Source organism: Rhinolophus sinicus, chromosome 3, assembly GCF_057876585.1.
Source record: "Rhinolophus sinicus isolate RSI-liver-muscle chromosome 3, RSI-T2T, whole genome shotgun sequence".
Classification (NCBI taxonomy): Eukaryota; Metazoa; Chordata; class Mammalia; order Chiroptera; family Rhinolophidae; genus Rhinolophus; species Rhinolophus sinicus.
The window spans coordinates 189,190,456-189,214,834 of record NC_142503.1 but is presented as its reverse complement, the minus strand read 5'-3'; the positions used below and the strand labels follow the sequence as shown (position 1 = coordinate 189,214,834).

The 24,379-nt window shown below is 35.7% G+C and overlaps 1 protein-coding gene across 15 annotated transcripts in view; it reads left to right on the top strand.

Annotated features, from left to right (window-relative positions):
• The window catches only part of EML5 (EMAP like 5), a 145,889-nt gene that overhangs the window by 12,598 nt on the left and 108,912 nt on the right, over positions 1–24,379 (top strand). For all 15 annotated transcript variants that reach the window (XR_012494562.2, XR_012494563.2, XR_012494564.2 and 12 more), the window contains exon 2: positions 15,952–16,111. Coding sequence is in view for 12 of the 15 variants with exons in the window: in XM_019744585.3 (XP_019600144.2) it covers positions 15,952–16,111 (160 nt within the window). In the remaining 3 variants the exon portion in view is untranslated. The remainder of the gene's footprint in view (positions 1–15,951; positions 16,112–24,379) is intronic.

Sequence of the window (24,379 nt, the reverse complement as noted above, 5' to 3'; positions counted from 1 at the left end):
GGAGATCATTATAGACAAAGACTTTGAGAGCATAATTAGCTTTGCCTTTTCAAGAGACAGAAAGGCCAATGTGGCTGGAGTATAGTGAATAATAGGAAAAATAATAGGAGTTGAGATTTAAGGAGTAGGTGAGGGCATGGCTCATAGAGCCCTGTAAGTGCCATATTAGATAGTTTGGATTCTATTTTAATTGTAATAGGAAGCTATGGTGGGTTTTAATGAGGTAAATGATGTCAAAGCCCTAGAGAAGCAATAAAGGAAGAAGGATGGGGTGGCTCACATTAGGGTTGTAGCAGAGAAGATAGGGTGATGACAGAACCAGTAGGACAGGCTAATGGAATATATGTGATGAATAAGGAAAAGAGAAGTGGTGAGGATCAAATTTAGATTCTTGGTCTGAGCAATTGAGTGGATAGTGATTGCTGTTTCCTAAGATGAGGAATCTACAAGAGCAGATTGGGAGGTGAATAAGGAGGAAAAAAATTCTGGATGCATTAAATGTGAGTTGCCCATGATACATCCATTGCTCTGGCCTGAAGATATAGATATGGGAGTAATCACTGTATATATGCATCTAAAAACATGGGTTTGGGTGCAGTCACCTGGGGAAGGAAGGGAAGACAGTCAAGACAAAGCCCTTGGACACTTTAACATTGAGAATTGGGCATAGGAGGTAGGATCTAGTAAAGGAGACACAGAGGAAGTGGTAGTAGATTACAGAGTTGGGAATGTCTAGAGAGGAAAGTGTTTCTAAAAGCAAAAAGTGGCCATTTGTGTCAAATACTATAGAAAAGTTTTGGAAAATAAGGATATGCAATTGACCATTAGATTTGACAGAGTCACATATGACCTTGAACTATTTCAGCAAAGGAGAAGGAGCGGAAGCCTAATTGGAATATGTTGAGGAAAAAAAAGGGAGTGAAAAAGTTGAGGAAACTCTTTTGAGGAGTTTTGCTGTGAATGGGGAACAGAGAAAATAGGGTGTTAGGTGAGAGGTAGGGGAATTTTTTTAATAGGAATATTTGCATACTAATATGAGTGACTCAATAATGAGGAAGCAATATTTCCAGAAAACATAGTTCTAGAAATAATGTACTTGAAAGTAAGGGGAGTGGGATCCAGAGTACGAAGGTGAAGAGTTCGAGGAATATAGACATTTTTTTCCATTTTGTAAGACGGAAGTCAGAGTCTGCCAGGACAGTTACAGTTGGGTTAGTGGATTCATTAGGGGCAAAGTATTGCCTCTGATTCCACTTATATTATTCATTGAGTCCAAGGCAGGCTTATCAGCTACAAGACACAGGTTGATGGTGGGGGACTCTGGTCATGAGGGTGTTTGGAGGTTGAAAGAATGAATGCAGAATTTATCAGCTAGGTTTTACACTATATATCAGCTAGGGTTCTATATAGTATAAAATTGCTCATTTGAGATTTGTGAGGATAAATTTAAAGAAATATTGAACACAATTGTATATTAGAAGGGAAATCCATGAAGATGACTATTTTGAAGGAGACAACCCGCTTTATGTTTGTTTAATGTGTTACTATTTTATAGCTATGATAAATTTATATTAAATACTTTAAAAACTTAATAATCGTGAGATTTGATGACAGTGCTCTTAACTAATTAATTCACATCATTTGGGAATAATAATAGAAAAAAGAACTTTAGAGAAAGAATCTGTTCATGTATATAAAATGATGGTGTCACAATATGGATGTGTAATCACCTTGTGAAATGTTTCAGAATAGAAATATACTTTGAAATGGTGACTTCCATCATCTTTCTCCCAAATCAATCCATAAATGTTGAGTTCTACCCTATGTTTAGCAATATAGTTGGCAATATGTAGAAGAAAACTTAAAGATAAGATATTAAGTTGACTTCAAGGATACTAGACAAACATTCATGCTTTCTTTCTCATGAAGAAAATTGCGGCTACGAGAAGAGAACTTTTAGATTCCACCCACCCATCAGCAATACATCCATCTCCTATTGCTTATTAAGCCCCCCACTTGTGTACAATATATTTCCCTCTTTTGCTTGCTCCAGAAACTCTTTCCCTTCTCCTATATCAATATTTTTTTATTATTATTCTACTGGATGATTTCTGTGAGCATATCAAGTATGCTCAAAAGATAGTTTTTTCAACAAATGATACTAAAAACAATTGAAGATCCATATAGGGAGAAAATGAACCTCAGCTGTATCTCACGAAAGATAAAATTTAACTTAAATTGGGTCGTATAGCCTAAACATGAAAGCTAATACTATAAAACTTCTAGAAAAAAGTATAGGAAATAGGGTATAAGGCACATGACTTATAAAAAGGAAAATTATAAATTGAACCTCATTAAAATTAAAACTTTTCAGACTTCCAGGTAACTTAAGATGGTGGCAGGTGTGCAGTAAGTAACCTCCAAATTCTTTTCCCCAAACAATGCAAAATCTTACAACTATGAAATTTCTGTGCAAAACCCTAGCCTTGCCATTACTTAAACAGAGAATACCAAAACTGTAAAATCACTGTAAGTAAAAAGAGAAAAACGAATTCCAACTACAGTTTCACAAGGTCTCTCCCCTCCAGTGCTAAGCTTTGCAGGGAGCAACATCACCTGAAAAACTGTGAAAACAATATCTTGACTGGATACTGTAAGGGTAAAGATAAAAAGAGCTACAGACAATGCTATAATCTAGTTAGTAAAATTGTTCCTCACAGAGCTTCCAATTCTGAAACGACTTCGTATATACTAAAATTAAGTAGATAGACATTAGATTATGAGAGCCTAATTTCCCACTCTTGGAGGAAGAAGTTATAATTAAGGGAGAAGTCTGAAATGAACCATGTGGTTTTGGATTAGAATCATAGGTATCAATATGAATTCATGGTTTTTAAATATATACAGATAGAAACAGAAAACAGGTTTATGTATATACGTACATGTATTTCCTTGCTCTGTCTACAGAGACATCCTAGAAGCAGTACATTTCAGTAACAATGAGCACATCTACTGCCCAGATCTTGTTCTCTAGACACCATTTTGTAATAAAAGGAACTGGGATTTCCTGGAGAAGTAGTTGATTACAGAGCTGGAGCAGGAAAAAATAACTAGATTAGATGAGCTTGGAATATTTTCGTGGTGCAACAAGTAAGTAACTGCAAAAGAGATGGTGCCTTGTTGAAAGAATAAGGGAGACAGGATCTCCTAAAAGCCAAAGGTGGAATAATTGAGCCACAAAATAAATAATGATAACATTGAATTTTAATGCATAGGGATGTCATAAAAATGGTGGTATGAGGTGAGCCACTTGAAATCTCCCTTGGAATTTACAACAAATTGAACAACTATAACTCCACAAAGGACTCCCTGCACAGCAGACAGGCAAAATTAAGAGGTGCACTACTGACATCATCCAAACGTGGGCAAATTGCATGAGAGGGGGAGGAAGGAAGGGAGAAGTGAGGACGCAGGATGCAGACTTAGCTCAGTGCTCCAAGCTCCCTGCATTCTGGAACAACAGCAGCTGCGGGAGAGGGAAGAACTTGGACTGCTAGGGCTCCACTTATGGCCCACAGGGCTGAGGGGAGAGCATATAACACGGCTGAACCCAATGCTCACGGCAGAGACTTCGGAGCAAAGACTGAGGGAAGAAGGCTCAGAACGGTGGTTTAAGCCCTCACTGCTGAACAGAGAATGGAAGCCTTAGGCACTGAGCCTAGCCACCCCGTCCCTACCCTCCCAGAGCTCACCCCACCCCTACCTGACCAATGCTAGAAGCGGAACAGTAGCAGTGTGAGATCAAAAGAACAGAAAATTTGCAGTTCTGGGAACTGTGGTATGCAGACATGCAGTCTCAGCCCAACTAGTTCCCACAAAGGGGAGGGAGCCATGGAAGGAGGACTGGCTGTGGTGGTGGTCAACGCCATTGCTCTGGGCCATCTCTCACAACCCACCCTACCCCTATTCCCATCTATCTTGGCGGATCCCTGCAGGAGTAAACAGCTGCTGAAACACACAAGCTCTGAATCTGCTGCAGGAAGAGCTTAGGAATTTCAGAAGCTCTCTGCATCCCCACACTGACTGGCGCCCTATGACCCAGGTGAACTGCTTACAGAGGAGAAGCCTGCCTTCCAGGAATTCCCCATGGTCTGCACTATTCTCTGCATAAGCCAGAATAGTGCAGAGAAAATATAACACTACAATGTGAGAGACAATAAAAGCCTGCCGTCAGAGAGAAAATAAAACATTCTACCAACATTTACTGGAAAACAAAAGAAAGACCTCTTTCTATCAACCTGTTACAGAACCCACTCCTGTAGATATCTAGGAAGAGAAATAATAAATCATTAATTGCCATGAATAACCAAGGTAACAAGATAGCTCAGAAAGAAAATGAAAAGTCTCCAGAAAATGAACTTAAAGACATGGAAATACGTGATTTAAATGAGAGAGAATTTAAAATTGCAGTTCTTAAAAAACTCAAGGAGATGCAAGAAGACACAGACAGGCAGTTCAATGAACTCAGAAGCACAATCTAAGAAAAAAATGAACATTTTAACAAAGAGATTGAAATTTTAAAAAAGAACCAAATAGAATTTCTGGAGATTAAGAACTCGATAAAAGAAATGAAGAATGAAATAGCCAGCTTAGGTAGTACAGTTTACCAGATGGAGGAAAGAATCGGTGACATCGAAGATAGAAATCTGGAAATGACATGGATGGAAGAAGAAAGCGACTTAAGACTTAAAAGAAATGAAAGAACTCTACAAGAACTTTCTGACTCCATCAGAAAGAGCAATATAAGAATAATGGGCATACCAGAAGAAGAAGAAAGAGAGAAGGGAACAGAGAGTATATTCAGACAAATATTCAATGAGAACTTCCCAAATCTGTGGAAAGAACTGGATCCTCAAATCCAAGAAGCAAATAGAACACCTAATTACCTCAACCCCAACAGGCCTTCTCCAAGGCACATTGTATTGAAGTTGTCAAAAATTAACGACAAAGAAAGAATCCTTAAGGCAGCCAGGGAAAAGAAGATGGTAACCTACAAAGAAAAGTCCATTAGATTATCATCAGATTTTTCAGCAGAAACTCTACAATCCAGGAGGAAATGGAATCAAATATTCAAACTATTGAAAGAGAGAAATTATGAGCCAAGAATAATATACCTAGCGAAGATATCCTTTAGATATGAAAGACGAATAAAGACCTTTCCAGACATACAGAAGCTAAGGGAATTTTCTAATACACGACCTGTACTACAAGGAATACTGAAGGTGGCTATTTGACCAGCATAAATAGGGATCATTTGTGACAACCAAAACATAAAAGGGGGGAGAGTAAAGGCCTGAACTGGAATATGGGAATGGAGAAAGTAAGCATGCTGAAGAAAATGGAATACTCTAAATACGAAAGCTTTCTTTTACATAAACTTAATGGTAACCACTCAAAAAAAGTCCAGAACTTAATTATACGTGTAATAAAAAATAAAAAAAACAAAGGGTAAAACCATAGAAACCACCACACAGAAATAACGACAACAACAAAAAGGCAAAGAAATAATGGAAATGCAGTCTTACCGGAAAACCAAAGATAGAATGATAGGAAATCCTCACATATCAATAATCACCCTAAATGTAAATGGACTGAACTCAGCAATAAAAAGGCACAGAGTAGCAGATTGGATCAAAAAACTAAACCCAACCATATGCTGCCTCCAAGAGACACATCTCAGCTACACGGACAAACATAGACTCAGAGTAAAAGGGTGGAAATTGACACTACAAGCAAATGGTATCCAGAGAAAATCAGATATAGCCATACTGATATCAAATGAAACAGACTTCAGGGTAAAAAAGGTAACAAGAGACAAAGATGGACATTTCATAATAATAAAGGTGACTATACCATAAGAAGACACAACAGTCATCAATATTTATGCCTTAATGAGGGAGCACTGAAATAGACCAAGGAACTACTAATAGAACTAAAGGGAGAAATTGACCAAAACACAATTATAGTAGGGGACCTAAATACATCATTGACAGCTATGGATAGATCATCCAAACAGAAAATAAATAAGTAGCAGCCCTAAATGACACATTAGATGAAATGGACATAATTGACATTTATAGAGCACTTCATCCTAGAACAGCAGACTATACTTTTTTTCTAGTGTACATGGAACATTCACAAGGATAGACCATATATTGGGAAATAAAACTAGCCTCAAAGTTTAAGAAGATTGAAATCATACCAAGCATATTCTCTGATCACAAGGCTTTGAAATTGGATATCTACTGCAAAACTGCAAAAACAAAGCAGGACAAATCACAAATATGTGGAGATTAAACAACGTCGTTTTAAAGAACGACTGGGTCAAAGAAGAAATAAGAGGAGAGATCAAAAGATACATAGAAACAAATGAGAAAGAAAATACATCCTACCAAAATTTGGGGGATGCAATGAAATCAGTTTTAAGAGGGAAATTTATATCATTACAGGCCTATCTCAAGAAACAAGAAAAAACCTAGATAAATAACTTCATGTTACACCTTAAAGAACTAGAAAAAGAAGAACAAATGTAACCCAAGGTCAACAGAAGAAAGGAAATAATAAAAATCAGAGCAGAACTAAATGAAATAGAGGACAAAAAGACAGTAGAAAAAGTTAGTGTGAGAAAGAGCTGGTTCTTTGAAAAGATTAATAAAATTGACAAACTCTTGGCTAGACTCACTAAGATAAAAAGAGAAAAAACACTAATAAACAAAATTAGAAATGAAAGAGGGGAAGTTATCACAGTATGATTTTTACTGATATATCCCCTCGCGCAAGGGAAGTAAGAGAAAAAATAAACATGTGGGATTACATCAAACTAAAAAATTTTTTCACAGCAAAGGAAACCATCAATAAAACAAAAAGGGATCCTACTGAATGGGAAAAGATATTTGCCAATGATATATCTGATAAGGGGTTAATATCAAAAATTTATTAAAAAACTCACTCAACTCAACTCCAAGAAAACAAACAACCCATTAAAAAATGGGCAGAGGACATGAAGAGACATTTTTCTAAAAAGGACTTACAGATGGCAAACAGACTTATGAAAAAATGCTCAACCTCAGTAACCATCAGAGAAATGCAAATAAAAACCACAAGGAGATACCACCTCACCCCAGTCAAAATGGCTATCATCAATAAATCAACAAACAACAAATGCTGGTGAGGATGTGGAGAAAAGGGAACCCTTGTGCAATGTTGGTGGGATTGCAGATTGGTGCAACCACTATGGAAAATAGTATGGAGGTATCTCAAAAATCTGAAAATGGAACTACCTTATGATCCAGCAATTCCACTCCTAGGCATCTATGCAGAGGTATCAAAACTCTAATTCAGAAAACTTTATGCACTCCTATGTTTATTGCAGCACTATACACAATAGCCAAGACATGGAAACAACCTAAATGCCCATCGGTAGATAACTGGATTAAGAAACTGTGGTACATTTATACAATGGAGTATTACACAGCCATAAAGAAGAAAGAAATCTTACCATTTGCAACAACATGGGTGGACCTAGAGAACATTATGTTAAGTGAAATAAGTCAGACAGAGAAAGACAAATACCATATGATCTCACTTATATGTGGAATCTAAAGAAAAGAATAAGTTAATGAACTAATCATAAACAGTTTTGGAGACATAGAGGAAAAACTGAGGGTTGCTAGATGGGAGGGGAGGTGGGGATAAGGGGGAAGGTGAGGGGATTAGAAAATAGTAACCACAAGATGCCAAGGGATTTTGGAAATCAATAATGTTGTAAAGATTTTGTAGGGTATCCGATGGACACTTGTCTCATTAGGGAGACCACCTCAGGGATGATGTAGATGCCTGATCACTGCATTGTACACCTGAAGCTGAAGCAGAACAATAATGAATGTCAACTACAAGTTTGTGTGTGTGTGTGTGTGTGTGTGTGTGTGTGTGTATGTATATACTTACAAGAAGCGGAGTACAGCATTAGGAATAGACACAGTGGAAATGTAATGGCTCTGTGCGATGTCAGAGGGATAGTGGATGGGGGATGGGGGTTCACACAGTGTGAGGGATATAAATAAACGTCTGAGTATTACTTTGTCTTGTGCACCTGAAACTAATTTAAAAAATGTAAAAAAATAAATAAAAACAGCATGGTATTGGTAGAAAAAGAGACACACAGACCAATGGAATAGAATTGAGAACCCAGAAATAAACCCACATAAATATGGACAGATAATTTTTGACAAAGAAGCCAAAAACATACAATGGAGAAAAGACAGCCTCTTCAATAAATGGTGCTGGGAGAATTGGAAAGCCACGTGCGAAAGAAGGAAACTGGACTGTTATCTGTCACCTTGTACCGAAATTAATTCAAAATGGATCAAAGACTTAAGCATAAGACCTGAAACAATAAACTGCATAGAAGACAACATAGGTACTAAATTTATGGACTTTGGGTTCAAAGAGCATTTTATGAATTTGACTCCAAAGGCGAGAGAAGTAAAAGCTAAAATAAATGAATGGGACTAAATCAATCTTAAAAACTTATGCACAGCAAAAGAAATCATCGACAAAATACAGAGGCAACAAACTGAATGGGAGAAGATTTTTGCAAACAGTGCCTCCAATAAGGGGCTAATATCCAAAATATACAAGGAACTCATACAACTCAACAACAAAAAAAACAGACAACCCAATTGAAAAATGGGCAGAGGACCTGAAGAGACATTTCTCCAATATACATATGAAAAAATGCTCAACATCACTAATTATCAGAGAAATGCAAATAAAAATTGCAATGAGATATCACCTCACCCCAGTCAGAATGGCTATCATCAGCAAGACAAATAGTAACAAGTGTTGGAGAGGCTGTGGAGAAAAAGGAACCCTCATACACTGTTGGTGGGAATGCAGATTGGTGTAGCCACTATGGAAGGTGGTGTGGAGGTTACTCAAAAAATTACGAATAGAATTACCATATGATCCAGCAATCCCTTTCCTAGGTGTCTACCCAAAAATTCTGAAAACATTTATCCATAAAGACGTGTGTGCTCCCATGTTCATTGCAGCTTTATTTATGGTGGCCAAGACATGGGAACAACCAAAATGTCCTTTGACAGATGACTGGATAAATAAGTTGTAATATATATACACAATGGAATACTATTTGGCAGTAAGGAAAGATGAAATAGTACCATTTGTGACAACATGGATGGATTTTTGAGATTATAATGCTAAATGAAATAAGTCAGACAGAAAAAGTAGAGAACCATATGATTTCACTGAAAATGTGGTGTATAAAACTGAAAATAACAAAAGGTCAAGACAAACAAATGAAGGAACAAAAACTCATAGACATAGACAATAGTTTAGGAGTTACCAGAGGGTAAAGGGGTGGGGGCCTCTAGAAGAGGGTAAACGGGGTTTAATATAGGGTGATGGAAAGACAACTGATTCTGGGCAGTGAACATACAATGTGAGATACAAATAATGTATCACAGAATGGTACACCTGATATCTATGTAACTTTACTAACAATTGTCACCCCAATAAACTTTAAAAAAAAAAAAAGGAATTTTAATGCATAGAATAAAGCAGGAGTTACCAAGTAACAGACTGTGGGTCAAAAGTAGCCTACCACCAACCAATGTTTGTCAACTAAATTTTATTGGAAAACAGACATGACTATTTGTTTTTGGAACCTTTTTTTATTAGTTTCCCCAAAATAAGACCTAACCGGAAAATAAGCCCTAGCATGATTTTTCAGGATGACATTCCCAGAACATAAGCCCTAAAGCGTCTTTTGGAACAAAAATTAATATAAGACCCCGTCTTACTTTCAAGGAAGCACAGTATAGTCTCCCTAAGGAGCCCTTTTAGGAATTTTTTTCCTAATTTCCCCAACCCACTACAGAATTTTAATACCACAGATATACTGTATATCAGTTTATGTTTTGTATCTGTGCTTTATAGTATAAAAAGAATGACACCTACACACACAAGAACGGGTTTTCCCTCCCTTGGAGGTGATATTGCTCCCAGTGAGAATGCATGGTTTACATATTTTTCTACGGTTGATTTGGCATTAAAACAGCAGAATTGAGTAGTTGTGATAGAGATTGTGTGGTCCTTAAAGCCTAAAATATGTATCCCTATACAAAAAGTTTGTTGACCATTGTAATATAATAAATATCCATGAATTCAAGCTGATATAAACAGTGGATTAAATAATGAATAAACAAATGAGAAAAGATAGTTCTTATAGTAGAATTCCAATCAATGTAGAAGAAAAGCAAGGAATAAGAGGATCACATTTGGTGACTAGTACAGTAGTAACTGTTTCAGGCAATATCCACCAATAGATGCTAAAATTAGTGGGTGAAAATTTGAGGAGAAACAGAATTTGCATAGTCTCAAAGCATCTCCCCTAAAATATTTATCTACCACAAAGAGAAACTTTGTAGTAACTTTATAGTGGAGAAACCTGACAGGCATCAATTTATTCAAGGGACTGAGATAAATATCAGTAATAATATATATTGACATCCTGAACTCCTTGATCTGATGCACTAAGAAGAACAAATATATTGTTATGGTATACTTGCCAAAAATATATAACCTCATTCCAATCATGAGAAAACGTATTACAAATTCAAATTGAGAGATGTTTTACAAAATAACTGATGAGTACTTGGATTGTCCCAGAATCACTTCTAGGCTGCACAGGGTTGGAACTGACTGGCACCAGGGGATCAGGCTTAGAGAATTAAACTATTATACAGTCATCCAAATTTCAGATTGGCCCCTGTGGTCTGTTCATATGGTGGAATTGCAAAGGCTTTAAAAACTAAACAATGTTAACTGTAATTGAAAAAATAAAAATAAAAACTAAACTAACATTGGAAGCCCAGCAGGAAAGTTGGGACACATGCCCTGAACCTAATTAGATTATTTGCCTGCTAAAACAAACAAAAAATTCAACATTCTCTAGAGAATTTTAATGGGACCCAGAGTTCATAACAATATTCAAAATGTCCAGGATATAATTCACATTCATCATACAAGGAATTAGGAAAATTTTAACAATTTAGAAAAGACAACAGTCGTCAGCCCCAAGATAATCTAGCTGCTGGAATTATCAGAGAATTTAGAGTAGTTATAACTGCATACCAGGAAGTAAGGGGGAATGCTCTTCAAACAAATCAAATGTTATTAATAGAAGTTCTCAGCAAAGAAATAGAAGCTGTAGAAAAATTGAATATTTAGAACTGAAAAATACAAAAATGGAAATAAAGAATTCCCTAGTGATCTCAATATCTGAGCCTGTGTGTTAGCAAAGATTGTTCCCCAACCAAAGATATCCACTTCCAATTCCCTGAAATTTGTGAATATGTTGTTACATGGCAGAAGTGACTTTGAAGATACAATTAAGGTATGGGCCTTCAGAGTTTCCTGGATTACCCAGGGGAGGCTAGTCTAATAAGGTAAACTCTTAAAAACAGAATTTTCTCCAGCTGGAGTCAGAAGAGATGCAGCTGAAGTAAGAACTATTCAAATCAAAGCTTGAGAAGGACATAATGTCCTGTTGCTGGTTTGAAGATGAAGGTGGCAACGTGAGGAAAATTGCAGGTGGCCTCAGGGAGGTGAGATGTTCCCAGCTGACAGCCGGCAGGAAAACAAAGCCCTCCGTCCTTTTACCACAGGGAACAGAATTAAACTAACATTCTGAAAGAACTTGGAAGCTGATTCATCCTAAGAGATTCTAGAAAGGAACGAAGCTATGTCAACACTTTGATTTGGTTGGGCCTGTGAGACTAGGCAGAAGACCCAGCTAAGCCACCGTGTAACTAGACTTCTGTCCTGCAGAACTGGGAGATAGTAAATTTGTGTTGCTTTAAGATGCTGCATTTGTGTTAATTTGTCACAGCAGAATAGAAAACTAATCAAATCTGGGATGTATTCTTATCCTTTTTACAAACTTAAGTTAGACATTTACTGTTTCTGGCAAAGACATGAAATTCTTGGGTCAGAAATAAAGGACTATTCATGGCATAGCAAACAACATGTTTGCTATGTCAATAACAGAATATACATTCTTTTCAAGTACCATTGGAACATTTACCAATAGGGGTCATATCCTATAAGATAAACTTCAACAATTTAAAAGAATTGAAATCATACAAAATATATTCTCTGCACATAATGAAATCAAAATGAAACTCATTAACTCATAGTAACTGAAGGGAAGTCAGAAAATATTTTGAATTGGAAGAAAATGAAAATACAATATATCAAAATTTGTGAGATTCAACTAAAGCATTGTTCCAAAGGAAATTTCGTTCCAAAGGAAATTTTGTTCCTAGGGAAATTTATAGAAATAAATGCATATGTTTGAAAAGAAAAAAGATCTCAGATCAGTAGTCTTAAGAGTCCACATTAAGAACTAGAAAAAGAGCTAACTAATCCCAAAAGCAAACAGAGATGGAAATAAAAAGCAGAAATCAATGAAAAGAGCAAAACAGCAGAAAAAAATCAAGCCAAAAGTCAGATACTTGAAAAGGTTGATTAAATTGATAAATTTCTAGCTAGACTGACCAAAAACTAAAAGAAGATAGAAATTACCAATAATCATCAGGCTCTTACTGCAGACCCAAAGAGAATAAAAGGATTGTAAAGAATACTATGAACAACTCTATGCAGATATATTTGGCAACTTAGATGAAATGGACCATTCCCTTGAAAGATACAAACTATCAAAACTCACCAAGAAGAAACAGATAACACAAATAATCCTGTATCTATTAAAGTAATTTAAAACATTCCAAAACAGAAAACTCCAGTTTCAGATGGCTTCACTGGTAATTCTGCCAGACATTTTAAGAAGAAATAACATCAATTCTACAAATCTCTTATAGAAAACAAAAGGGGAGGGAATACTTCCCAACTCATTTTATGAGGCTATCATTACTCTAACACAAAATCCAGACGAAGACATTAGGAGAATAGGAAATTACAGACCACTGTCCCACTTAACACAGATGCAAAAATGCTCAACAAAATAAGCTAATAAGCAGATAAAATCTATCAATAAAATACAGCATGACCAAGTGGAGTTTATTCCAGGAATACAAGCCCAGTTCAACGTTAGAAAATAAATCAATCTAATTCACTACATTAACAGACTAAAGAAGAAAAATGTATGATCATCTCACTAGACACAGGAAAATAATTTGGCAATATTCAACATCTGTTCATGTTTTTAAAAATGCTTAGCAAACTAAGAATAGAGAGCTACACTCTTAACTATAAAAACATGTATTAAAAAACCCCAGCTAACATCATGCTTAATGGGGAGAGACTGAATATTTTCATTGTAAGCCTGGGAAAAAAACAAGGATATCCTCTCTTACCAGTCCTAATTCAACATTGTACTGGAAGTTCTAGCCATTGCAATTAGGCAAGAAATAGAAATAAAAGGCTTAGAGAAAAGGAAAAAATAAATTGTCTCTATTCCTAGATAACATGATTGCCTACATATAAAATTCCAAATAATTTATAAAACCCTCCTTCCCTCACTGTCACTCCTAAAACTGAGAAGTGAATTTAACAAGGTCACATGTCATCTGCAAGGTCAACATATGTAATTCAGTTGCATCTCTGCATGCCTGCAATGAACAACTAGAAATTGAAATTTAAAACAATACCATTTACAAGAATTCAGAAAAATTTTGTGTAAATTTAACAAAATCTGTGCAGGATCTGTATACTAAAAAGTATAAAATGAAGCTGAAAAACAAAGCAAAGATCTAAAGATGGAGAGATATATCATGTTTCATGTATTAAAAGATTCAATATTGTTAAGGTACTAATTCTCTTCAAATTGATTTGTAGACTTAATGCAATCCCAATCCCAGTCCCCACAGGACATTTCATATATGCAAGCTGATTCTAAACTTTCTTTTGCACGTGGTTATTCAGATTTCCCAGCACCACCTATTGAAAAGATCATTTTTCTCCCGTTGAATTGTTTTGGAACCACACCCTTGTTGACAGTCAGTTGACCACAAATGGATCAGTTTGTTTCTGGACTCTCAATTCTGTTGCATTGATTTGCGTGTCTGTCCTTATGCCAATACCATACTGACATGATCACTGTAGTTTTGTAGTAAGTCAGTAACTTTGAAATTAGAAAGTGTGAATTCCCAATTTTGTTTATTTTTTAAATTGTTTTGGCTATTCTGAATTTAGCTATGCTGACAAGAATCAGCTTGTCAGTTTCTTCAAGGAAGACAATTCCATAGACTTAGGAATTGCGTTGACTCTGTAGATCAATTTAGGAAGTAATGCCATCTTCATCCTGCAAGCCCAGAGCACAGGATGTCTTCCCATTTATGTAGCTCTTTTAAAACTTTTTAATGGTGGTTTGTAGTTTTCAGTATACAAATCTTGTACTTTTTTTGTTAAATTTATTCCTAAGTGTTCTATTCTTTTTGGTGCCATTATAAGTGGAATTGTTTTCTTGATTTAGTTTTCAGATTGCTTGTTGCTAGTATATGGAAATACAGTTGATATTTTATATTTATATTACATCCTTCAACCTTGGTCACTTCATTTGTTAGTTCTACTTGGGCTTTATTTTGTTGTTTGTTTGTGGATTCCTTAGGATTTTCTGTACACAAGATCATGTCATCTGCAAGTAGAGATGGTTTAAAATCTTCCTTTTATTTCTTTTTCTTGCCTGAATGTCCTGGCTAGAATATCCAGGATCATGTTGAATGGAAATAGCAAGAGCTGATATCCTTGTCTGCTTCCTGTGCTTATAGAAAGAATTTACAGGCTTTCACTATTAAATGTGATGCTAGCTGTGGGTTTTCATAGATACCCTCTATCAGGTTGAGAAAGTTCTCTTCAGTTCCTAATTTGTTGTGTATTTTTATCATAAAAGGGGTTGGATTTTTGTCAAATGTTTTTTCTGCATCTATTGAGATGAACATGTGTGGGGTTTTGTTGTCCTTTATTAATATGATATATTACACTGATTGATTTTAATATGTTGAACCAACCTTTCATTCCCATTTAGCTTCTCTCTTATCAGATACTCACTTAACATTCCCTGACTTGATGAATACCACCCCAAGCCATCCGTCCAAACCAGAAACCCAAGAGTCATCTTAGACCCTTTCCTTTCCCTTACTTCCTACATCCAATCAGTTGATTCTGTTTTAATACCCTCATAACTTTTTTCCCTCTTTCAGTTCATCCTCCTCCCTAATGCCAGGAGTGATTTTTTTCCCTTCCAAAGATGAATCTGATCATCTAAATCTACTTGTAGAAAAATTTATCGAGGAGAAATTTATATTAATTCCCTGCCTTCTGCTAATTGTACATAAACCATTTCCAACTGTGAGGTCTTTGTCTTGTTTTTAAAGACTCATAGATTACTTTCTGTGAATTATGGATAACTTTTCTGTTTTTAAGATGTGATTTGTAATTGAATATTAATGCTATCATAGTGCTACTAAATGCTATTTTTGGACACTAAGATGTGGTCTGACTTCAATAAAAGAGTAAAATGGGAGAGGGGGCTTAAAAAGAGATGAATACCCAATGAGAAAATAGCATATGGTAGGGTTGTGACTGATTTGTTCAATTGATCCCTTGTGAGACTTCTTTTTGAGAAGTTTAAACACATTATATCATAAGGATTACTTCATTAACTATTTATCACATGTATTACTGAGGTAGTAATTCTTAGCATTTTTTAATAGATGTTATTTTAAATACACATTATTTTAAATGGATAAATAATTACAATCTATTTTTCATATTGGTATATATAACTGTTATATACACCAAACACTACAAAAGCTCTGTAAGCAATTTTAAGTCTATGTGTTTGTTTTGCAGCCTTGCTTTGCATCCTGAACGAATATTGGTAGCAACAGGACAAGTTGGGAAAGAGCCCTATATCTGCGTTTGGGATTCATACACTGTGCAGACCATATCAATTCTGAAGGATGTTCATACACATGGTATAGCTTGCTTAGCATTTGACTTAGAGGGACAGGTATGTGATAATTGTTTTCTCTTTTTCTAAATTATGTTTTTAAAATGTGTACTATAAGAAATGATTATAAATTTATAAATATTAAATTGGAAAGAAGATTAAAAATACTTGTTCAAGGGTGGAGGTGGGTAGGTAGGGTGGGTGGTAGATGTATGTAAGAAAAATAAGAACAATAAAGAGTTTTTATTTTATTTTATCAAGAACTTTTCAGTTGAACTATTAAAGCCAAAGAGATTCTGATTCAGTGGAATAATACCTGGTTGTTTAGAAAATTTTACGTATAACTTTTCCAGGTCGCGTATGTTGATAGGACAGATGGAAGATATCTTAGGAAAATTAAGTTTCTCTAAGTAGAGCTATACACATTTAATTTTTAGTTATTTTAAAGCTTTCTATTAAAATTACATTTTTTATTGAAAATAATGAGGCAATTCCTATGAGATATTTTTATACAAAAATCAAAGTTAAAAACAAAGGTTATAATATTCATTCCACTTACTAATCATTTCCTGATTTATTATTTGCTTCTAGTCAATGATTTGTTAAAAAAAAAAAAATTAAACAAGCCAAGAGCTTTTTTTGTGGTGCTTTCATGGAACTTGTTATATCTAAAACATATTTAAGAAGTGGTAAGAAGTTGGATTTTGCAGATGTGGTTAATTTATAGTCTTTAAAAGTTTTATGTTAAGAAATAAGACTTTAAAAATCATTTTAACTTTTAGAAAAAAGTTGTTACCTGCTTTTCAATTCATTAAAAGTAATTTAATAGATCTAGATTTAACCAGAGCAGATTACATTGTGATCTTTTCTCTTGAAAATGATAGTCAATAGCTATTTTATTTATAACTCTGAGGAATAGCTTCTTTGAGTAGCACAGATACATATAAATTTCTTACAAGAGTCTGTTAAGCGATCTATAAAGACTTAATTGGAACCACTCATTTGGGGGAAAATGTGCTTCTAGGTTTAATATCACTGTATAGCAGTGATTGATAATTACAGGACCTTAATTTGTGTCCCATTTTTGCTTTATTTTTCTAGTCCCCTAATGTCCTCATGTCAGTTTTATTTTCTATTTTAAAAGGAAGAGAATAATCTTTACCTACTTCACAGGACATTCTATTTTACAACACAAGCCTACAAAGTTGTTTTTAAAAATCATTTACTAAAGGTGTTAATGAAATCCAAGATGTTTTAACTATAAGTGTTTATATACTTTAAATATGTTTTCTTCTTAATTTCAAGATTGCCTTTTGTAAATGTAATATATTGCATTGATGAGGAATTTCTTTAATATATACAGGGAGAAAACACGCCCATAGCTTTTTTTTCAGTCGAAAGCTTTTAATTTCACTTATTTTAAGCAATTTATAAGAAAGTCTTGGGTACATGTATTTTACTATTACAGATCCTCATGAGAACCTGTTACTTAGAAATTTTAAGCTTATAAAAACATAATAGCTGAAAGTTATTGAGCACCTACTAAGTGTCAGGCATTGTGCTAAGCCTACATTATCTCATTTAATCCTCACAACCCTATGAAATAGATACTATTATTATCTCTATTTTACAGATAAAGAAACTGAGACTTAGAGAGGTTAAATAACTTGCCCCAGGTTACACAGCTAGTAAATGGAACCAGAGCGGGAACCCAGGTCAGTCACACTCCAAAGCTCGTGTTTTTAACTGCAATGCTCTACTGCCTCCCAAACATGGAACTTAGGAGATGGTTATTTATATTTTAAAAGGAATTCATCCATCTTAAGTACAGTTAAAGCTTGAAAGGAACTGCCAGCAATTGAAGATTAAGTTAAGAAGGATATCTCTGAAATTATGGTAATGAGAAAATGCTCTAGTTAAAAATTATATTCTGGAACATATCTATCCAGTAATATCTATAAACTATGAGATACCAACTAGGAAATTCTGTATAAGTTTTGCATTTTCTACTAGAATTGAAACTGTAAGTGATCAATTAAGATTTGTCCAATGAGTGAGTTTCCCTGTTGGTAGTAATGCTGAATGTTCTTTTCCCAGAGGGTTTCTTCTAAATGGATTGACTATCCAGGTTAATACTTGAAGTCTTCCTTATTGAGAATAATTAGGGCCTAAAAAGGCTAGTTATATAAATAAACATAAAACAGGGACTAAAATTTCATAGTAAATGGGGGAGAGAGAGGATGGGAAATTTGGTACTTTATCTTGAAAATATAACTATAATTTATAAAAGCACATTTTTCATATTTAACAACTCTAAGTTATAGTTACAACTATGCTAATTTATAGAATGAACTAAGAATAAAGTGTTAATATTTTTAACCTAATTGTCAGTTATATGCTGGTACAAAATAAAATAGTTTACATTTCACTTTTGATGCATGATTATGAAGAGGGTCATTTTTACAAAAATACTAGAGGAGTTCACTGATTTTTTCCAAGGGCCTTTCAGCAATCTCTTGGTGTCTAGACATATCTCAAGTGCCTATTGTATTATTTTTTTAATTTTCTTCTATTCTTCCAGATCCTAACTTCTAATGGCTTTATGTAAGATTTGACCAATATATATTCCATTAAGTTCTGCAACTTTTGCAGTCTGTGATTTTTACTTTATAACCTTGTAAAAATTCTTATGTAATGAACACTGAGCTCACAAAGACCCCATACTGGAATCTTTTAAATTTAATTGTCCATTCTTTGAATATGTTTTGTAATTACAGAAACTCATGGATGAGCCTAGTTATGTCGATTACAATATTTTTTATTTGAATATTTAGTGTGTACTAGAATATTTAGAACTTTTAAATAAATACTTCCAATTCAATTAATAGACACAACCAAGATTTTGTTTGGAAACAGGATCAGAGAGGAATTTGGGAAGCTGGATAGAGGCTTCTTTATCTGGTTTCCTTTTCGCCTTTCTGTTACCTTTTTTTTTCTTTTTAAATTAAAGTTTATCGGGGTGACAATTATTAGTAAAGTTACATAGATTTCAGGTGTACCATTCTGTAATACATTATCCATATCTTACATTGTGTGTTCACCTCCCAGAGTCAGTTCTCTTTCCATCACTATATATTAAACCCCGTTTACCCTCTTCTAGAGCCCCCCTTACCCTCTAGTAACCCCTATTGTCTATGTCTGTGTGTTTTTGTTCCTCTATTTGTTTGTCTTGTTCTGTTGTTGTTTTCAGTTTTATATACCACATTTCAGTGAAATCATATGGTTCTCTACTTTTTCTGTCTGACTTATTTCGCTTAGCATTATAATCTCAAGATCCATCCATATTGTCACAGATGGTACTATTTCATCTTTTCTTACTGCTGAATAGTATTCCATTGTGTATATATACCACAACTTCTTTATCCATTCATCTATCAAAGGACATTTTGGTTGTTTCCATGTCTTGGCCACCGTAAATAAAGCTGCAATGAACATTGGAACACACATGTCTTTATGGATAAATGTTTTCAGGTTTTTTGGGTAGATACCCAGGAAAGGGATTGCTGGGTCATATGGTAATTCTATTCTTAATTTTTTGAGGAACCTTCACACTGCCTTCCATAGCGGCTGCGCCAATCTGCATTCCCACCAACAGTGTATGATGGTTCCTTTTTCTCTACAGCCTCTCCAACACTTGTTACTATTTGTCTTGTTGATGATAGCCATTCTGACTGGGGTGAGGTGATATCTCATGTGGTTTTTATTTGCATTTCTCTGATGATTAATGATGTTGAGCATTTTTTCATATGTCTGTTGGCCATTTGTATGTCCTCTTTGGAGAAATGTCTCTTCAAGTCCTCTGCCCATTTTTCAATTGGGTTGTTTGTTTTTTTGTTGTTGAGTTGTATGAGTTCCTTGTATATTTTGGATATTAGCCCCTTATTGGAGGCGTTGTTTGCAAAAATCTCCCATTCGGTTGGTTGCCTCTTTATTTTATTGATGGTTTCTTTTGCTCTGCAGAAACTTTTCAGTTTGATATAGTCCCATTCATTTATTTTAGCTTTTGCTTCCCTTGCCTTTGGAGTCAAATTCATAAAATGCTCTTTGAACCCAAGGTCCATAAGTTTAGTACCTATGTTTTCTTCTATGCAGTTTATTGTTTCAGGTCTTACATTTACGTCTTTGATCCATTTTGAGTTAATTTTGGTACATGGTGACAGATGGCAGTCTAATTTCATTCTTTTGCACTTGGCTTTCCAATTCTCCCAGCACCATTTATTGAAGAGGCTATCTTTTCTCCATTGTATGTTTTGGTTTCTTTGTCAAAAAATTATCTGTCCATATTTATGTGGGTTTATTTCTGGGTTCTCAATTGTATTCCATTGGTCTGTGTGTCTGTGTATAGGGAGGGGTGGGCTAGTCTCAGTCCCTAAGGCTTCCGTTCTCTGCTCGGCAGTGAGGGCTTAAACCACCATTTTCAGCCTTCTTCCCTCAGTCTTTTCTCCGAGGTCTCTGCCGTGAGCATTGGGTTCAGCCGTGTTATATGCTGCCCCCTCAGCCCTGTGGGCCATAAGTGGAGCCCTAGCAGTCCGAGTTCTTCCCTCTCCCGCAGCTGCGGTAGTTCCGGGATGCAGCGAGCTTGGAGCACTGAGCTAGGTCTGCGTCCTGCGCCCACGTGGCCCCACCTCCGCACTTCTCCCTTTCCTCCTCCCCTGCTGCTCACATGATTCGCCCGCCTTTAGGTGAATTCAGTAGTGGGCCACTTTGTCTTGCCTGTCTGCTGTGCAGGGAGTCCTTTGTGGAGTTTTAGTTGTTCGATTTGTTGTAAATTCCAGGGGAGATTTCAAGAGGCTCACCTCACGCCACCATTTTTATGACGTCCTGACTGTTACTTCTTAGTTACCTTTAAAGGAACCTTTCCCTCTGTCTACTTCTTGAATGTCAGTGTTCTTTAGGAATCTGTAAGCCTTCTTTTCTTTTCTTTTTTCCTTTCTTTTCCTTCCTTTCCTCTCCTTTCCTTTCCTTTTCCTTTACTTATTCTCTCTAGGTGATTATCTAGATCCATGATTTTAACTCCCATGTTAGTTAACAGTTGGCCCCAGCTTCTCTCTTTAGCTCCATATACCCTTCTTGAATGTCATATAGATATACCATATATTGCACTTTTAAAACTGAATTCACTCTATATTCCAACTCTGTTAAAAAAAAAAAAACAGAGCTCTTTCTCCTGGCTTCTGGCCTACCTTTCCAGCCTTGTCTCCTGCCACTTCCCAGTTGGCACTTCTCTCCTCAGCCACTGAAATAGTGGCTCTTTCCTGAAAGAACCATGACATGTCCAATCTTGGTGTCCTTTGGTCTGAAATGCACTTTCTCTTACTTTTCTATCCGACTGTCTCTTACTCTGTCTTCCAAGATGTAGTTCAAGCATTACTTTTACTGGAAAACTTTCTTTATTCTCTTCCTCACCTACGTAGGCTGGGTTAAATGTGAAAACAAATAATTATGTAAAAACATAAAAGGTAGGAAAGGAGGCAGTATTTACTTGGTTATCTCTACCTTTTCCTTTCTGCTGTTGCTTAACCTGTGCTTAGAGAGGTTGATTTTGGCCATATGTTTATCAGGGCTACAAAGGAAGTGCTCATGAGTCACCCTGTTTTGCCAGGGTCTATACAGAGCTTAGATGCTTTGATGCTCTATTGAAAGACATGGAGTTTTAAAGCTTTTGGCAATCGTGGTTTGCTATGTGTGTATGATGAGCTGAACCAGAGAGAAAGAGGCATTGGTTGAAAGAACAGAACCCCTCTGACTATCACTAACTTTATACTTGTCTTGTGAAATTTAAATCTCTAGAGTATACTGTAGCAAGAGGTAGATATCTTTGTTTTAGGTGGATATTTGCTGATACCAATTAGTTCCCAAATGTTAGACTCTCGGGAGTCGCAAATCATCTCTTGTTCACTTGAGTTTTTTACTGGTCTGATCTGCTGGAGAGCCATAAGAAATTATATTCTCTATCTTTTTATGTGAGCCATTCACTCTACCCATGTGGGATTTAAATAGTAATTCTACTTGCTGAAACTTATTTCTAACTAGGTATTAGATGACATTTCTCATTCAGATAGGGAAAGGGCATTGGCTTCTTAAAACTAATTATGGTTATGGTAAACTGATGATACTAAGCATTATGTAACATGAGCTATATGCCAGGCACTCTTCTAACTCCATTTTATATGTATATATAAGGTATGATCAAAAGGTATGGTGAGTGTTTAAATAAAAAAAAAATTAATACGGTAAAAGACACATTGCCATTAATCTCCCTCAAAATACTCCCCCTTCCTTTGAACACACTTATCCCATTATTCATACCACTTTCTGAAGCAGTTCTGGAAGTCCTCTTTTGTGAGTGTCTTTAGTTGTGCTGTCATGGCTGCCTTGATGTCATGAATCATTTTGACTGTGGGGAAGAGCCAGAAGTCTCATGGTGCCACATCCAGTGAATAAGGTGGATGAGGACACACTGTCATGTTTTTATTTGACAGAAATTGCTGTACCAGAAGTGATGTGTGACACGGAGCATTGTCATGATGGAGGATGATTTACGGCATACTTTAAAACACACCTTTTCTCAATCGTAGCTTGCACCTGACTGACTGCACTGAACAAGTTGAAACTTGTCACACACTGTTACTAAGGTTTGACATGCCGCTTCTCATGTTAAAGATCCCTGCCTTTCCGTTGGATGGCACTCGGCAGCAGCACTGACCGTAATTTTTTATCACACCTTGTATGTTCATTCTCATATTAACCCTATGGGCTACTTTTATTATCTTCCCTTAATAGGTGAGGAAACTAAGGTACAGAGAGTTTAAATAACTGGCCAAAGTCATCCAGTTTAGTGAGAGGTGGAGCTGGTGTTCAAATCTAGGCAGTCAGGTACCAGAGTGCATGCTCTAAACCAGTGAGAGATAAACTTTCTATAACAAATCAGATAGTAAATAAGTTTAAGCTTTGTGGGCTGTATGGTCTCAGTGGCAACTACTCAGCTCTGCACTGTATGTGAAAGCAGTCATAGACAGCTGGTAAAAGAATGCATGTGGCTATGGACCAGTGAAAACAGCGTGCAGGCTGAATTTGGCCTGAAAGTTTTAGTTTGCAACCTCTGCTTCTAAACCAGTGCTTTTCAAAATATGTGTTATGGGTTAGTCCTTGTGATTTCTTTTTAACCCTTCAGTTTCTTAGAAGTGCATGTATTGTTAGTTTCCAAATATTTGGAGGATTTTTCTGCATAACTTTCTATTATTCTGATTTCTGTTTTTGTCAGAGAACATACTTTATTTTCATTTTTAAAAATTTGTTTAGGCTTATTTTGCGATTCCAAATTTTGTGATCTTAATGAAACATCATGTACTCTTGGAAAGGATATGGAAAAATATATGTATTCTGTTTCCTTTCTCTTCTGTTTATTGTGCTGTTGTCATTCATCTTATTTCTACATATTTTATAAACCCCGTAATAACTTATTTTTTCCTAAAAACAGTTTTAATATCAAACTAAACAAGAAAAATCTTATTTACACATTTACTATTTGGGTGCTCTTCGTTCATATGTGTAAATTAAATATTGAGTGATCCTGACCCTTTGTGATCTCTGGGAGTTGTTTGGCTTCTTAGGAATTGTTTTTTTCACAGAATTTGTACTTTGCTTAGCCTCAGGATTTCACTTTGTGCATGTAAAGATTGGTGTTCTCAAGAGGACCCATAAACAGATTTTCTGGAACTTTTTCTCTGCTCTGCAAATTCTAGCCATTTTTGCTTCTTTGAACTCCAGGCTCTCGTTCTCAAATCGGCATGTCTGCTGGGCTCTTTTTAAAGACCACCTTTCTGTGCTAGTCTGGAAACTGACTCCTTAATAAAGGCTGGGGCAATTGCAGGACTCCCCTTGTTTGTTTTCCCTTCTTTCATGGTTCAGTGTTTTACTTCCTATTGTGAATGTCTGAAAACATTTGTTTCATGTAGTTTGTACAGTTTTCTAGTTGTTTATGGCAGATGGCAGCTTCAGACCCTGATACTCATTCACGGCCAGAAGTCCATCTTTCATGTTTCTTAACCTCTCTCATACTTTCTGTCTCACTGTATCCTCCTTTCGACTCTGTCTTTTCACCTCCCTCTAATCTCCTATTCAATTCTTCCACTGAGTTTTTAATTTCATTTATTTATCATGTCTAAAAATTGTTTGCTTCTTCAAATCTGCTTGTTTACTTTTTGTAGTCTTCTCTTCTTTGCTCATATGAAGGTATTTTGAAGCCTTAATTTTATTTCTCTGTTC